The sequence below is a fragment of the Triticum aestivum genome, chromosome 7A (assembly GCF_018294505.1).
Source record: "Triticum aestivum cultivar Chinese Spring chromosome 7A, IWGSC CS RefSeq v2.1, whole genome shotgun sequence".
Classification (NCBI taxonomy): Eukaryota; Viridiplantae; Streptophyta; class Magnoliopsida; order Poales; family Poaceae; genus Triticum; species Triticum aestivum.
This window is the reverse complement of record NC_057812.1, coordinates 155,720,259-155,739,210: the sequence shown is the minus strand read 5'-3', so window position 1 is coordinate 155,739,210 and position 18,952 is coordinate 155,720,259. Positions and strand designations below refer to the sequence as shown.

Below are 18,952 nucleotides of genomic sequence, written 5' to 3'. Positions count from 1 at the left end.
ATATCATGATTTGTCTTTTTGTTTCTATATGCGTATTTTAAATTTGGGTCTCAATTTTATACCACGGTAGACATGTATTGTACTCACATCCTCATAACACTTACTTTTTATGTATATTAAAAAGGTTACAGAGAACAGGTGCACCGGCAGCACTAAATGCCCCGGTGCACTATATATCTTCCTCTGTTAACTTGCCTCGAATTTATAGTAGTTATTCAACTAGCAAATGATGAAAGCGAGACACTAAGGGCATCACCAACGCGGGTTATTGAAATGTGTACAGTCTAGACACTTCAGGCCCACAACGCTATTTATTAAATGTCTGCAAACTGGTAAGGACACCGAAAACCCCACAAATTGTCCCAAACATGGGGAAGGTCTAGGTGAGCAAACGAAAACCCATCCACTCTTAGTGGTACCACCATCTCCCACTCATCTCTTTCTGCTCTCATTACGCTTGGTGCTCTATCCGTCATACATGCTCTAGGTTTGAGGGAGACGACTCGATCACTGGGTTGTCCGCAGACACATCTGGACGTGTCTGTGGACATTTTATGAGGTCCATTTGGTGATCCATGTGGATATGCCCTAAACTTGCCATCAAGTGATAAGTTCGATATATGGCATGGTCATCGTGGTATTAGGATGATGATAAAATTATTGATGGTTCCATTGGACACAACCTAACTATGAGAATTTTCCAAATTCTTTGGATTATGTATGTACGGTATGTGCAAACTAATAAATTAATCACGCAGTCATCTTATCTCAAGATAAAGGACGGGCCACTAGATTTCCTTTGACAAGAGTACATGTGATCCAAATCAACCGTTATCTTGATTATTTCGATAGGTCATAGTGCTTTCCGATGCATTGGTGAGATGATACAATGTGTTCTTACTTCTGTAAGGAACTATGATTTTGGAAAATTGATTGCTAAAATCATTAATTTGAGAGAAAATCATCCTAAGCACGAGATAAATTCCATCAAAAATAATAATGTTTTGAAATCTAGTTCACACAGACATGATGATTACTGCATAGATTGAGGCATAGTTGTAGAGCATTTTGTACATACCCAAAATGATTTGTGGAATCAATTATCAAAAGGATAAAGTTAGCAGTAAGATAGCTCCTACATTATTATAATCTCTCAACATGTTATAGGGGACATGAATTTTTGACTTACTGAATACGTGAAACAAATTCGACAAACTGCATATCATGCCCCCCAATTGCAGTTATTAGTGCATGGAAATCAATAAGTATTTCCCATTTGCGATCATTCTGATGCATTGGATATGTACTGACTTCACCACTGCAGCACACAACTATGGGCCCGCATGGAAAATAAGGATCTATCTGAGGTACAATCCTCTATCAATTGTGAAGTACCTGAAGTCCCTAGTAGGGGGACTTGTTTATGGGAAGTAAGCTGATTGTATTTTCAAAAGAACACTTTTCCAGCACTAGGGGGAGATAAGAACAAGACTGAGTGATGGTAAATAGAATGATATGTTAATATTAATCTAGTCCTTAGATCCACCTACATGAATAAACCTGAACTGGGGGCTTAGAGGATTATCAATTTGCAGTATATCGCAAATAATCTGCCAAATGCATCTACTGAGTATAAAGGTATCACAACTCACAAATAAAATGATCCTATAGTGAATGTGGCGTAGAGAGTGTATGTGACCCAGAGGTCAAGTCGGAATCCCAAGAGGGGGAGGAAACTAGACACTAGAGGATAATGCTTCACGGAAGCATCCGAGGGTAATGAGGAATCCTCAAATATATAGTAACTATAGGTAAACTTAATGTTAACATTGAATCTCGGGTTGACAGGCACTGATGGCTGTTGGACATCCAGGACCCAGCACGAGTGTGCACACAAATTCTAGTGTTGGGACATCGAAAGACCTTGACTCAATTGTTGTGGGAAATCATGAAGAGTCAAAAGGTATTTATGAAATCTTCACTATGTATATAGATTTGGGAGAGTAATGGTGTTGCGGAACGTAGCATGCAATTTCAAAAACTTACCTACGCTCACGCAAGATCTATCTGTGGGATGTGTAGCAACGATAGGGGGAGAGTGTGTCCACATACCCTCGTAGACCGAAAGCGGAAGCATTTGACAACGCAGTTGATGTAGTCGAACTTCTTCTCGTTCCGACCGATCAAGCACCAAACGTACGACACCTTTGAGTTCTACACACGTTCAGCTCGATGACGTCCCTCGAACTCTTGATCCAGCAAAGTGTTGAGGGAGAGTTTCATCAGCATGACGGTGTGGTGATGGTGATGGTGAAGTGATCCGCGCAGGGCTTCGCCTAAACACTACACCAATATGATCGGAGGCGTAAACAGTGGAGGGGGCGCTGCACACAACTAACAATCGTTGTTGTGTGTTTAGCAGTGCCCCCCTCATATATATAGGTTGGACGGGAGGAGAGGCGGCCAAGGGGCCGCCCCAAGTAGGAGGAATCCTACTTGGACATCTCCCAATTCGGCATCCCCCCTTCCATTCATCTGGATGGGGAAGGAAGGAGGAGGGAGGAGAGAAGGAAGGGGGAGGCCGAATTGCTCCCCTTCCTTTTTTCTCTTCCCCTCATCCCTTCCCCTTATTTCAGCCAACATGGGGCGCACCAGCCCCCTAGGGGCTGGTCTATCCCCTTCTTAGCCCATTCGGCCCATGTAGTTGCCGGTGGGATGCCCAGAACCAGTTCCGGCGACCTGATATGTACCCGGTACCCCCGGAACACTTTCGGTGTCGGAATATCATTGTACAATATATGAATCTTTACCTATTACCATTTCGAGAGTCCTCGACATGTCCATGATCTCATCCAGGGTTCCGAACAACATTTGGTCACCAAATCACATAACTCATATAATACAAAATCGTCATCGAACGTTAAGCGTGTGGACCCTATGAGTTCGAGAACTATGTAGACATGACCGAGACACCTCTCTGGTCAATGAACAATAGCGGAACCTAGATGCTCATATTGGCTCCTACATATTTCTACGAAGATCTTTATCGGTCGAACCATTATGACAACATACGTTATTCCCTTTGTCCATCAGTATGTTAGTTGCACGAGATTCGATCATTGGTATCTTCATACCTAGTTCAATCTCGTTACCGGCAAGTCTCTTTACTCATTCTTAATACATCATCTTGTGACTAACTCATTAGTCACATTGCTTGCAAGGCTTATTATGATGTGTATTAGCGAGAGGGCCCAGAGATACCTCTCCGATACTCGGAGTGACAAATCCTAATCTCGATCTATGCCAACCCAATAAACACCTTCGAAGATACCTATAGAGCATCTTTATAATCACCCAGTTACGTTGTGACGTTTGATAGCAGACAAGGTATCCCTCTGGTATCCGGGAGTTTCATAATCTCATAGTTAAAGGAATATGTACATGACATGAAGAAAGCAATAGCAATAAAACTTAACGATCATTATGCCAAGCTAACGAATGGGTCTTGTCCATCACATCATTCTCGTAATGATGTGATTTCGTTCATCAAATGACAACATATGTCCATGGTTAGGAAACTTAACCATCTTTGATTAACGAGCTAGTCTAGTAGAGGCTTACTAGGGACACGTTGTTTTGTCTACGTATCCACACATGTATCAAGTTTCCAGTTAATATAATTCTAGCATGAATAATAAACATTTATCATGATATAAGAAAATGTAAATAACAACTTTATTATTGCCTCTAGGGCATATTTCCTTCAGTCTCCCACTTGCACTAGAGTCAATAATCTAGTTCACATCGCCATGTGATTTAACACCAATAGTTCACATCTTTATGTGACCAACACCCTAAGGGTTTACTAGAGTCTATAATCTAGTTCACATTTCCATGTGATTAAGACCCAAAAGAGTACTAAGGTGCGATCATGTTTTGCTAGTGAGAGAAGTTTAGTCAATGGGTCTGCCACATTCAGATCTGTATGTATTTTGCAAATTTCTATGTCTACAATGCTCTGCACGGAGCTACTCTAGCAAATTGCTCCCACTTTTAATATGTATCCAGATTGAGACTCTGAGTCATCTGAATCAGTGTCAAAGCTTGCATCGGCGTAACCCTTTACTACGAACTCTTTGTCATCTCCATAATCGAGAAACATTGCGTTTGTCCTCTAAGGATAATTTTGACCGCTATCCAGTGATCTTTTCCTAGATCACTATTGTACCCCTTTGCCAAACTCAAGGTACACAATAGGTCTGGCACACAACATGGCATACTTTATAGAACCTATGGCTGAGGCGTAGGGAATGACTTTCATTCTCTCTCTATCTTCTCCCGTGGTTGGGTTTTGAGTCTTACTCAACTTCACATCTTGGAATACAGGCAAGAACTCCTTCTTTGACTCATCCATTTTGAACTCCTTTAAAATCTTGTCAAGGTATGTAATCATTGAAAGTCTTATCAAGCATCTTGATCTATATCTATAGATCTTGATGCCCAATATGTAAGCACCTTCATCGAGGTCTTTCATTGAAAAAATTCTTATTCAAGTATCCTTTTATGCTATCCAGAAATTCTACATCATTTCCAATCAACAATATGTCATGGACATATAATATTAGAAATGCTACATAGCTCCCACTCACTTTATTGTAAATACAAGCTTCACCATAAGTCTATATAAAACCATATGCTTTGATCATCTTATCAAAGCATATATTCCAACTCCGAGATGCTTGCACTAGTCCATAGATGGATCGTTGGAGCTTGCACACTTTGTTAGCACCTTTACTATCGACAAAACCTTCTGGTTGTATCATATACAACTCTTCTTTAAGATATCCATTAAGGAATGCAATTTTGACATCCATTTTCCAGGTTTCATATTATAAAATGTGGCAATTGCTAACATGATTCGGACAGACTTAAGCATAGCTACGAGTGAGAAGGTCTCATCGTAGTCAACTCCTTGAACTTGTCAAAAACCTTTCGCAACAAGTCAAGCTTTGTAGATAGTAACATTACCATCTATGTCAGTCTTCTTCTTGAAGAAACATTTATCCTCTATGGCTTGCCGATCATCGGGAGAGTCAACCAAAGTCCATACTTTGTTCTCATACATGGATCCTATCTCAGATTTCATGGCCTCAAGCCATTTTGCGGAATCTGGGCTCATTATCGCTTCCTCATAGTTCGTAGGTTCGTCATGGTCTAGTAACATGACCTCCAGAACAGGATTATCGTACCACTCTGGTGCGGAATTATGCTCTGCTTGACCTACGAGGTTCAATAGTAACTTGATCCGAACTTTCATGATCATTATCATTAGCTTCCTCTCTAGTTGGTGTAGGCATCACGGGAACGATTTTCTGTGATGAGCTACTTTCCAATTCGAGAGAAGGTACAATTACCTCCCAAGTTCTACTTCCCTCCCACTCACTTCTTTCGAGGGAAACTCCTTCTCTAGAAAGGATCCATTCTTAGTAACAAATATCTTTCCTTCGGATCTGTGATAGAATGTGTACCCAACAGTTTCTTTTGGGTATCCTATGAAGACGCATTTCTCTGATTTGGGTTCGAGATTATCAGGTTGAAGCTTTTGTACATAAGAATCGCAACCCCAAACTTTAAGAAACGACAGCTTAGGTTTTTTTGCCAAACCACAGTTCATATGGTGTCGTCTCAACGAATTTAGACGGTGCCCTATTTAACGTGAATGCAGCGGTCTCTAATGCATAACACCAAAATGATAGTGGTAAATCGGTAAGAGACATCATAGATCGCACCATATCTAATAAAGTACGGTGATGATGTTTGGAAACACCATTACATTGTGGTGTTCCAGGTGGTGTGAGTTGTGAAACTATTCCACATTGCTTTAAATGAAGGCCAAACTCGTAACTCAAATATTCGCCTCCACGGTCAGATCGTAGAAACTTTGTTTTCTTGTTACGATGATTCTCCACTTCTCTATGAAATTCTTTGAACTTTTCAAAGTTTTCAGACTTGTGTTTCATTAAGTACATATACCCATATATGCTTAAATCATCTATGAAGGTCAGAAAATAACGATACCCGCCGCGAGCCTTGATACGTCTCCAACGTATCTAAAATTTATTAAGTACTCATGCTATTATTTTGTCATTCTTGGATGTTTTACAATCATTATATAGCAACTTTATGTCATTTTTTGGGACAAACTTATTGACCTAGTGCCGAGTGCCAGTTGCTGTTTTTTTGCTTGTTTTTTACATCGCAGAAAATCAATATCAAATAGAGTCGAAACATCACGAAACTTTTTGTGGATTTTTGATGGACCAGAAGACTCCCGATGGGCCAGAGCAGCACCTGGGGGGTGCTCTGAGGGGGGCACAACCCACCAGGGCGCGCCAAGGCCCCCTGGCGCACCTAGGTGGGTTGTGCCCACCTTGGTGGCCTCCCGTACCCCTTCTTTGCACTATAAATTCCCAAATATTCCGAAACCCCTCGGTATTAACCTAGATCAGAAGTACCGCCACCGCAAGGCTCCGTAGCCACCGAAAACCAATCTAGACCCGTCCCGGCACCCTGCCAGAGGGGGGAATCATCTCCGGTGGCATATTCATCATCCCGACGGCCACCACGATGAGGAGGTTGTAGTCCACCCTCGGGGCTAAGGGTTTGTACCAGTAGCTATGTGTTTAATCTCTCTCTCTCTCGTGATCTATATCACGAGCTTTGTTAATATAGTCGGATCATATGATGTTTCTCCCCTCTATACTCTTATTGTGATGAATTGAATCTTTACCCTTTGAAGTTTTGTCTTGTCGGACTGAATATTCAGATATGAGAACACATGACGTATGTCTTGTGGTATGAATACTTGAGGTGACAATGAGGTATCATATTGATTCACTTGATATGTGTTTTGGCATTCAACTCACGCATTCCTGCGATGATATTGGGGGTAATCTATGCATAGGGGTTGATGCATGTTTTTATTATCTTTTCTCCGATAGAAACTTTGAGGTCTCCTTGTAGTTCTTTGTGTTGGATTGTGTATTATGAATATGAATTTGCTTTGGTGTTATTTTAGTACGAACTCTAGGATAGAGCGAACGGAAAGAATAGCTTTGTGTTATTTTAGTATGAACTCTTGAATAGATGAATGAAAAGAATAGCTTTGAGGTGGTTTCGCACCCTATAAACAGTTTCTATCTTTTGTTCTCCACTAATATGAACTCGGGAGTGATTCTTCATCGCACTTTGAGGGATAATCATATGAACCAACTATGTTAGCACTGCTAAGAGGTTGCACTAGTGAAAGTACGGACCCTAGGCCTAATTTTTAAGAATTGCAATACCGTTTTTGTGCCCTTTTACTATTTTCTACCTTGCTATTTTTTTATTTAGATTATAAAAATATAATTCTACCATCAATATTACACTTTTATCACCATCTCTTCACCGAACTAGTGCACCTATACAATTTGCCATTGTATTGGGTGTGTTGGGGACACAAGAGATTTCTTGTATTTGGTTGCGGGGTCATTTGAGAGAGACCATCTTCATCCTACAGCTCTTACGGATTGATAAACCTTAGGTCATGCATTTGAGGGAAAATTGCTAGTGTCATACAAAACTCTGCGCTTGGAGGCCCAACACGTGTCTACAAGAATAAAGTTGCATAGTAGACATCAAGCCCTCAACACTCATCGGACCGCATACATATGTATGTATTATTTCCAATAAGTAAGTGGCTCGCTCCATTGTTCCGGAGAACGGAGTCATAGTCATCTTGCCCATGAGGCATGGTTCGCAAGCATCAAATGATTCATAATCAATTGATTCCAAAAGTCCATCCGCATGGAGTTTCTTCATGCGCTTTACACCAATATGACCTAAATGACAGTGCCACAAATATGTTGCACTATCATTATCAACTTTGTATCTTTTGGCATCAATATTATGAATATGTGTATCACTACAATCGAGATTCAATAAACCATTTACACTGGGTGTATGACCATATATAGAAGGTTTTATTCATGTTAACAGAACAACAATTATTCTTCGGAAATACTAACGCCCACACGTGTGGTAGTTTTGCAACTCGCCCACACGCGTGCAACATCGTCTAGTGCAGTTTGCATGAATCTTGACGCATTGAGGCAGAATTTGCATGCCACGTAGGACGGGGATGATGTGTGGGCGTTGGAGAGTTTGCCCACATGCCCCGCACCATGCTGTTTGCCAGCTCCGCTGTGTGGGCGAACTAGTTTCTGCCCACACAGCCACCACCTAGTCCATGCGCGTGTGGACGAACTGCTTTTCGCCCACACAACACTCCTACGTTATGGATGGCAACTGCAGTTACACGAACGTGGCAACTAGGTAAACACACATGGCAACTGTGATTCTTTGCTATACGGCAACTGCAGTTGTGCGTTGGTGGCAACCAGATAAACACACATGGCAACTGTGATTAACCATACATGGCAACTATGGTTGGACCACACCTGGCAACTAGGTAAACACACATGGCAACTACTGTTTGACCATATGTGGCAAGTAGTTAATCACACACGGCAACTATGGTGTCATTACACGCGGCAACTACCATAAATTAGATATGGCAACTATAGTTAACCAAAACAGATAGAGTTGCCATGCTTTTACAACTACATTTTCCATCCTGGATAACTACATCTGCCATCCAGGATGGCAACTAAATCGTCATCTCGTGAGTACCTAATGTAGCTACCCGGGACGTGTGGGCATTTTTTGCTTCGTGCCACACGCGTGGGGTAGAGATGAGTAGTACTTGTTGGACGTGTGGCACGAAGTGGCTGTGCCTGCACGTGTGGGCAATTCTAACGTCCGCCCACACACAGCCCATGTGGGCTACCTCCTGTTCACGCCACACATGGTGTGTGGGAGCATGTCTAATATACCACACGTGTGGTGGATATCGGCGTCCTTATTCTTTGACTTAATGAATAACCGTATTGCAATAAACATGATCCAATCATATTCATGCTCAACGCAAACACCAAATAACATTTACTTAGGTTCAACACTAATCCCGAAGGTAGAGGGAGTGTGCGATGTTGATCTTATCAACCTTGGAATCACTTCCAACACACATCGTCATCTCACCCTTAACTAGTCTCTGTTCATCCTGTAACTCCTGTTTCGAGTTACTAATCTTAGCAACTGAACCAGTATGAAATACCCAGGGGCTAATATGAACACTAGTAAAGTACACATCAATAACATGTATATCAAATATACCTTGGTCCACTTTGCCATCCTTCTTATCCGCCAAGTATTTGGGGCAGATCCGCTTCCAGTGACCATTTCCATTGCAGTAGAAGCACTCGGTTTCAGGTTTGGGTTTAGCTTTGGGCTTCTTCACGAGATTGACAACTTTCTTGTCATTCTTCTTGAAGTTCCCTTTCTTTCCCTTTCCCTTTTTCTTGAAACTAGTGGCCTTGTCAACCATCAACACTTGATGTTTTTTCTTGATTTCTACCTTCGTCAATTTCAGCATCGCGAAGAGCTCGGGAATCGTTTTCGTCATCCCTTGCATATTATAGTTCATCATGAAGTTCTAGTAGCTTGGTGATAGTGACTAAAGAACTCTGTCAATCACTATCTTATCTGGAAGATTAACTCCCACTTGATTCAAGCGATTGTACTACCCACACATTCTGAGTACATGCTCACTTGCTGAGCCATTCTTTTCCATCTTGTAGGCAAAGTACTTGTCAAAGGTCTCATACCTCTCGACATGGGCATGAGTCTGAAATACCAATTTCAACTCTTGGAACATCTTACATGCTCTGTGGCGTTCAAAACGTTTTTGAAGTCCCGGTTCTAAGCCGTAAAGCATGGTGCACTAAACTACCATGTAGTCATCATACCGAGCTTGTCAAACGTTCGTAACGTCTGAATCTGCTCCTGCAATAGTTCTGTCACCTAGTGGTGCATCAAGGACATAAATATTTTGTGTAGCAATGAGGATAATACTCAGATCACGGACCCAGTCCGATCATTGCTACTATCATCTTTCAACTTTTCTCTAGGAACATATCAAAAATATACAGGAGCTATATCGCGAGCTATTGATCTACAACATAGATATGCAAATACTATAAGAACTAAGTTCATGATAAATTAAGTTCAATTAATCAAATTACTTAATAACTCCCCCTTAGATAGACATCCCTCGAGTCATAAATGATTATGTGATCCAAATCTACTAAACCATGTCCGATCATCACGTGAGATGGACTAGTCTTCAATGGTGAACATCTCTATGTTGATCATATCTACTATGTGATTCACGTTCGACCTTTCGGTCTCCAGTGTTTCGAGGCCATATCTGTACATGCTAGGCTCATCAAGTTTAACCCAAGTATTCCGCATGTACAAAACTGTCTTGCACCCGTTGTATGTGAATGTAGTGCTTATCACACCCGATCATCATGTGGTGTCTCAGCACGGCAAACTGCCGCAACGGTGCATACTCAGGGAGAACACTTATACCTTGTAATTTTAGTAAGGGATCATCTTATAATGCTAACGCCGTACTAAGCAAAATAAGATGCATAAAAGATAAACATCACATGAAATCAAAATATGTGACATGATATGGCCATCATCATCTTGTGCCTTTGATCTCCATCTCCAAAGCACCGTCATGATCTGCATCGTCACCGGCTTGACACCTTGATCTCCATCGTAGCATCATGGTCGTCTCGCCAACTATTGCTTCTACAACTATCGCTAACGCATAGTGATAAATTAAAGCAACTACACGGCGTTTGAATTTAATACCATAAGGCTCCTGCCAGTTGCCGATAACTTTTACAAAACATGATCATCTCATACAATAACGTATATCACATCATGTCTTGACCATATCACATCACAACATGCCCTGCAAAAACAAGTTAGACGTCCTCTACTTTGTTGTTGCATGTTTTACGTGGCTGCTACGGGCTTCTAACAAGAACGGTTCTTACCTATGCATCAAAACCACAACAGTGATTTATCAAGTTTGATGTTTTAACCTTCAACAAGGACCAACCGCAGTCAAATTCGATTCAACTAAAGTTGGAGAAATAGACACCCGCTAGCCAGCTTTATGAAAAACTAGTTGCATGTCTATCGGTGGAACCAGTCTCATGAACGTGGTCATGTAAGGTTGGCCCAGGCCACTTCATCCAACAATATCTCCAAATCAAAATAAGATATTGGTGGTAGGCAGCATGATGATCACTGCCCACAACACTTTGTGTTCTACTCGTGCATATCATCTACTCATAGACCTGGCTCGGCTGCCACTGTTGAGGAAGGTAGCATGCAATTTCAAACACTTACCTATGCTCACGCAAGATCAATGTAGGAGATTCATAGCAATGAGAAGGGGAGAGTGTGTCCACGTACCCTCGTAGACCGAAAGAGGAAGCATTTGACAACACGGTTGATGTAGTCGAACTTCTTCTCGTTCTGAACGATCAAGCAGTGAACGTACGGCACCTCTGAGTTCTACACACGTTCAGCTCGATGACGTCCCTTGAATTCATGATCCAGCAAAGTGTCGAGGGAGAGTTTCGTCAGCACGACGGCGTGGTGACGGTGATGGTGAAGTGATCGGCGCAGGGCTTCGCCTAAGCACTACCATAATTTGACCAGAGGCGCAAACTGTGGAGGGGGGCGCCGCACACGGCAAACAATCGTTGTTGTGTGTTCTAGCGGTGCCCCCCCTCATATATATAGGTTGGAGGGGAGGTGAGGCAGCCAAGGGGGCACCCCAAGTAGGAGGAATCCTACTTGGGCGTCTCCCAATTCGGCCTCCCCCCTTCCATATTCATCCAGAGGGGGGAGGAAGGAGGAGGGAGGAGAGAAGAAAGGGGGAGGCCGAATTGCTCCCCTTCCTTTTTCTCTTCCCCACTTTCCTTCCCCCTTATTTCATCCTACATGGGGCGCACCAGCCCCCTAGGGGCTGGTCTATCCCCTTCTTAGCCCATTAGGCCCATGTAGTTGCCGGGGGGATGCCCGGTACCCGTTCTGGTGACCCGATATGTATCCCGTACCCCCGGAACACTTCCGGTGTCCGAATATCATCGTCCAATATATGAATCTTTACCTATCGGCCATTTCGAGACTCCTCGTCTTGTCCGTGATCTCATCTGGGACACCGACCAACATTCGGTCACCAAATCACATAACTCATATAATACAAAATCGGCATCGAACGTTAAGTGCGCGGACCCTATGGGTTCAAGAACTATGTAGACATGACCGAGACACCTCTCTGGTAAGTAACCAACAGCGGAACCTGGATGCTCATATTGGCTCCTACATATTCTACGAAGATCTTTATCGGTCAAACCTTTATGACAACATACGTTATTCCCTTTGTCTATCGATATGTTACTTGCCCGAGATTCAATCGTTGGTATCTTCATACCTATTTCAATATCGTTACCGACAAGTCTCTTTACTGGTTCCATTATACATCATCTCGTGACTAACTCATTAGTCACACTGCTTGCAAGGCTTATTATGATGTGTATTACCGAGAGGGCCCAAAGATACCTCTCCGATACTCGGAGGGACAAATCCTAATCTCGATCTATGCGAACCCAACAAACATGTTTGGAGATACCTGTAGAGCATGTTTATAATCACCCAGTTACATTGTGACTTTGATAGCAGACAAGGTATTCCTCCGGTATCCGGAAGTTGCATAATCTCATGGTCAAAGGAATATGTATATGAAATGAAGAAAGCAATAGCAATAAAACTTAACAATCATTATGCTAAACTAACGAATGGGTCTTGTCCATCACATCATTCTCCTAATGATGTGATCTCGTTCATCAAATGACAACACATGTCCATGGTTAGGAAACTGATCCATCTTTGATTAACGAGCTAGTCTAGTAGAGGCTTACTACAGACACGGTGTTTTGTCTATGTATCCTCACATGTATCAACTTTTCGGTTAATACAATTCTAGCATGAAAAATAAACATTTATCATGATATAAGGAAATATAAATAACAACTTTATTATTGCCTCTAGGGCATATTTCCTTCAAATGGAACATAAGGACTACATAGCATCAATATGTGTTTCTCCTCGAGAATGGGAGAATACCCTCGATTGTATTAGAACCTAAGTCGATCGTGGTTGAGAATCTTAACCGTTCTGGTTCATCCAAAGTAAGGCAACAATTGAGGATGAATTGTGCTTGCTCTTATGTAGATGAGTATTGACCTAATAAGTAATACCCACTCTTTTGAATTTTGTTCTGTGGGAGAGAAGAATGGTTATATTTTCAGGAGAGGAATGAAGACAATGAGGTGGCGAGGCATGAAGTGAGGCTCATAGCACAGGGGTTCACACAGATACCCATCATTCTTTAAGATGAAACACATTCTCATTTTATGGGTGGAATAACGTTCTGATTTTTGATATCACTTGAAGTGAAAAATGAATTTGTATATTCAACTTATGGATGTCGTGATTGTAGAGTTGTATGAGCCACTCAATATCTCTATGTATTGTTTAAATTGCAACATGTCGAATTGGAAAGCTAAATTGCAATATGTATTGTTTAAATCTCTAAAGTCACTGTATGGCTTAGTAGTCAGAGTGGATGTGTTATAACCGACTGAGTGAGTTCCCTTGCTAAAAGGCTTACTCAAATAATGACGACTGCTCATGTATGTTCATCCAGAAATCAAAAGAAGCACTTTGTACCATTTTTGTGTACGTTGATTATTTGAATAAATTACACAAGAAATACATGATACAAATAAATCATTTTAAGGCAGAGCATGTGATGAAATATCTAGTTGAGACCAAACTTCTCTTGGTTTTGAGCTTGAGCATATTCCTGTGAGAATATTAGTTCATTAGTCTACATATATCCTAAAGATACTTGAGTATAATAAATCATATATGTTAACGTTATAGACTAATGATCGTCAAATCTCTTGATAGGGATAATGGCCCATCTAGACCTCAGGGCGATAATGAAGAAATATTAGAACCGAGTTTCCATATCTAGGTGCAATTGCAGCACTAATGTATCTAGCAAAGTGCACCAAGCTTGAAATATCATTTGTAGTGCTTTATTGGCTACATGCAGTGCATCACCCAAGAATATTTTTAGATATCTTCTGAACACCAGAGATCTCCGTTGTTTCTAAGAAAAAAGAATCAAGATAGGGCCATGGTTGGATCTCATGATGCTAGGTATATATAAGATCCCCTCTTAGATCATAAACTGGTATTTTTTTTCTTGAATGGAGGTACAACCTTTTCTTGGAAGTCGTAAAGATATAATTTAGTGCATGCATCCACTAATAATTCTGAAAATCAATGGTTTATATGAAGCATCACATGAATGTGTATGGACTCACAGAATGATGAACTTGGTTAAAAGTTCAGGGGGTATTGATTGGTAGGAATCACCCACCATTATGTATGAAGAAAATTGTGTATGTATTACGCAAATGCAGGCGGGTTACATGGAGAGCAATATTACAGGAGGTATTTTATCCCCATGAGTAGCGGAAAAATGGGGAGATACATGTTTTGGAAATGAAGTCATGTGATAATCTCAATGATTTGTTCATAAAGTCTTTACCAAGTTCTTCATTCTAGAAATATGTTAATGGAATTGGTACAAGATGACATTATTATTTGCAAGGTTCAGGGGAGTTCGCTCCTGAATGATAACCCGTAAAAGGTCTTTGATATTGCACTTTTTTCCATTATATGAGTTTTTCTTAAATTGTTTCCCATAAAAGGTTTTTAATAAGACAATACTAATACAAGCATTCTAATATGTCATTTTCTCCTTATTTTCTCACTCGGTTAAGGAGTTTTTCATGGCATTGCTACGTTTCCAGTGGGGTTTCTGGAGGAGCTTTTCAAAATGATGATACTTACACAGACAAGCTTAAATTAGAGGGAGTCTTATAATTTATTTAATCATGTACTCCCTCTATAAAGAAATATAATAGCTTTTAGATCACTGCTTTAATGATTTAAACGCTTTTATATTTCTTTACGAAGGAAGTATTAATTAAGGAGTAATATTTGCATATGGTAACAAACGTGCGGTTGGCCTCTTTCCCACTCCCACCGACGTATCCCTTCCATCTCATGTAATCGTCACGTCCTGTGGACGCACCTCGTTGCGAAGTATAAATGCGTAAACTCATCATGAATAAAATAAAATGAGACTGTTCATTACATGCATTCGTTCCTTAACACTCGTCGGCAATATTGTCCTGTCAGCAAAACCCTTCCATGCTAGTAAAGGATGAGACTTGCCTGCTCCCCGAGCATGTGCCCATCTGTGCTCCCGCGTACGTGGCTTGATTTGATTGAAACAAAATAAGGTCCGGCCCCACCCCCTTAAAATCGGGGGAAGAGGGGGATGATTAGCTTACAAAGAAAAAAGAAAAAAAAACAACCGTAGGATGAAGTGGAAGCACGGAAGGGAGCACGGAGAGGGAGCAGGCAAGCCGGATCCGCTAGTAAAGGGTACACTAATTTATTGGCCATCCGATTTCTGTTGCGAAAAATCATGTTCCTTCCAGTGACACACTAAGAGAGAACGCAGTGATTGTAATTAGCGTGCCATAGCATAAGAATTAGGAGCTTTCGACTTGAAGCAAAGTCTCACCCACGGAATTTCCTGTATAGACAGTATTAAGTATACAGCCTACCAAAATCATTGGTTAAGCACATGGAGCTACAGAAGGTTATTTTCTTGGTGCAAATAATATCCTCTGGATAATTGTCCTCCCATCCGCTGAAACTAGTTCAGAGACGAATGATAGATACATGCCGTGTTACGATGGATGGCAATAATCATGAACGATTGAACGGCCTTGGCGACATCTATTTTCTTCCTTTTTTCTGCATTGACTTCTTCGTTTAGCCGCGTTTGAATCAGTTGATATATAGCTGAGGCGGTTGTATTAAGGTGTTAGTTAGGACATGCATGTGTACTTGTGTACACACATAACAGGCTGTCAACTTGTCACACGTTGGCATGCACCCAAGGCTACGTAACCAGTCGGCATGTGTATAAATACAGGGAGTTGCGAGGACATGTACACACCATCCGTCCATTTCCTCGACATAGATCCTTGAAACATTCCTGTCTCCAGCCACATAGTAAGTGCTGCTTAATTCATTCGTGTAATTTGGTTATTAAGGTCCATGGCGATCAGGTTTTTGCTGCTCCCTCTGGCCCTGCTGGTTCTCGCAGCAGCTAGCTCGGCAGCGGTGGCTCAGCTGGAGATCGGCTTCTACAGCAAGACATGCCCGAACGCCGAGAAGATCGTCGGCGAGGAGATGGCCAAGATCATCGCCGCCGCGCCCAGCCTCGCTGGCCCGCTCCTCCGTCTTCATTTCCACGACTGCTTCGTCAGGGTACATAACTTACCCGTTATTGTATTTCTGCTGCTATTGATCATGAAATGTATACTTACATTTCTGTGCATGCAACGCAAATTAAATTGCAGGGTTGTGATGCCTCTGTCATGCTCGAATCCACCGAAGGTAACGTGGCGGAGAAGGACGCCAAACCAAACAAGAGCCTGCGAGGGTTCGGCTCCGTGGAGCGTGTGAAGGCCAAGCTCGAAGCCGCGTGTCCGGGCATCGTCTCCTGTGCCGACGTGCTAACCCTCATGTCCCGCGACGCCGTCGTGTTGGCTAAGGGACCCTTCTGGCCAGTGGCGCTGGGCAGGCGAGACGGCAGGGTGTCAAGCGCCACGGAGGCCAGCAACGAGCTGCCCCCGGCATCCGGCGACGTCCCTCTACTTGTGAAGATCTTCGCCTCCAAGGGCCTCAATCTCAAGGACCTCGTCGTCCTCTCCGGCGCCCACACGCTCGGCACGGCGCACTGTCCGTCTTTCGCCGACCGGCTCTACAACACCACCAGCGAGAACGGTACCTCTGGCTTCGTCGACCCGTCTCTGGACAGCGAGTACGCTGACAAGCTGAGGCTCAAGTGCAAGAGCGTTGATGACCGAACTATGCTGTCAGAGATGGACCCCGGTAGCTTCAAGACCTTTGATACCAGCTACTATCGCCACGTCGCCAAGCGGAGGGGTCTCTTCCGCTCCGACGCGGCGCTCGTCTTCAACGCCACCACCAAGAACTACGTCCAGCGTATCGCCACGGGCAAGTTCGATGTTGAGTTCTTCAGGGACTTCAGCGAGTCCATGATCAAGATGGGCGACGTTGGCGTGCTCACCGGGGCCGAGGGAGAGATCAGGAAGAAGTGCCATGTCCTCAATTAGTGTTTGTTCATTCTTTACTGTAAGGGGACGCGTTCGATGATGGTTGTGTGGAACTATTTATTGTAGTAGTGTGACTTATTATATTGAGTGAATATCATTTATTCACCAACTCTAATGAGTTGCTCCAAAGCTTTGTCCACCTCCTCCTCGGCGATAGTCCGTCGCAAAGCCATGATACCAATAGATTTGCAGATTATGTGTCTACATAATGTTCTAGAAGAGGATGTTTACACCAGTCAACCACTAGAGATTTTGAAAAAAAAAATGCACCACATCATCTGTACAAAGTTGATAAAGTCTTGTATGGACTAAAGCAAGCACTTTTTTTCATGAAATGTCGTGTGCGTATCTCTGTATTGATAGGTCGTAGAAAGTACAAGGTGCAACTCTCAACCAAACGTACACACCGAGAGCCCAGAAACATCCTCTTCCCTAGAAGGAAGAGTGTGAGTTGAGCCGAGGAGAAGGAGGTGCAAACTAAAGCTAGGGTTGTAGGTAAAATCCTATCTAACCCTTTAGCACCAGCACCAGCCCAGCTGTGCGCCTCTTCCTTCATGTCATGGATTAGTATGGCTGAGGGAGGATGCACTCCATCGAAGATGACATCATTGCGGTGCTTCCAGAGTTCGGGGAGAGCATGTTTGTGGCCCTGACCACCAGTTAAAGAAGCCAACTGCGCCATCAAGGTGGTGGATGGTGAGGCGGCTCTAAGACAAAATCTCTTGCCATGAGATTCGAAAGAATATGCATCCAACAAGGAGGTGATGCAGGTTCTCAGCTTCCCGAGAACAATGGACACAGAGAGGCTCATGTTGGAGTCGACATCTTGCCAGGCGATCCGACATCTGTCTTGGGAGCCGACCAGTCCATCACAGAAGATGAGAAATGGCAATCCTTCTGTCAATAGAATCCGTAACTATACTGCTCAAATAGTTCAATACCAACCAACACATCAAGTAATAACCAAATAGATAGAATGATAATATGAAATACGAAGATATCAACACAGCCGCAGTCACGAGCCTTGATAATGCCCAATGGGTTAGGATCTGAGCAAGCTTAGTTTGGATGATGGAATATTCATTGTACCGATTGCTCTTAGATATAAAACTTTTAAATTTGTTGGTTTATTTTTTTCAATCACAGCAAACCATATGCACATTGTATATCTTTTCGTATTTGATATACAATGTTTTTGCCATGTTATTCTAGAAAACATGGCAATTTTCTTACCTTGCTATTACTAGTACATGGCAAAATGAAGAGAAAATGTTTTCACACAAAACATGTCAATTTTTGTAAAGCGCATGACAAATTTTAGCAAAACCCCATGGCAAAACTTTAGGAATTTTGTAAAAAGTAAAATAAAATGGCAAAAAAAAATTGTACCATGGGAAAAAATTCTTACTTTTCATGATTGCAAATTTATTTTTATACTATGGCAATTTTAATTATTTTGTACCATGGCGAATTTTATTTGTGGACCAGGGCAAATTCTTCTTTTCTTACTTTTCATGGTTGAAAATTTATTTTAGTGCCATAGCTATTTTATTTTTTGTATCATGGAAAATTATACTATTGGACCATGGAAAATTATTTCTTTTCTTACTTTTTAAGGTGACAAA

The 18,952-nt window shown here is 42.1% G+C and overlaps 1 protein-coding gene across 1 annotated transcript; it reads left to right on the top strand.

Moving 5' to 3' along the window:
• Positions 1 to 16,161: 16,161 nt before the first annotated feature.
• LOC123153363 (peroxidase 1) lies at positions 16,162 to 17,371 on the top strand. Its single transcript, XM_044572519.1, has 2 exons — positions 16,162 to 16,455; positions 16,548 to 17,371. Exons 1-2 carry the CDS (start codon positions 16,243 to 16,245, stop codon positions 17,325 to 17,327), a joined length of 993 nt encoding a protein of 330 aa, XP_044428454.1. The 5' UTR covers positions 16,162 to 16,242; the 3' UTR covers positions 17,328 to 17,371.
• Positions 17,372 to 18,952: the final 1,581 nt, after the last annotated feature.

Coding starts and splice junctions, on each gene's coding strand:
- LOC123153363 (XM_044572519.1), top strand. CDS start 16,243: ATGGCGATCAGGTTTTTGCTGCTCCCTCTGGCCCTGCTGGTTCTCGCA. Junction 16,456..16,547: donor TCCACGACTGCTTCGTCAGG/GTACATAACTTA, acceptor ATTAAATTGCAG/GGTTGTGATGCCTCTGTCAT.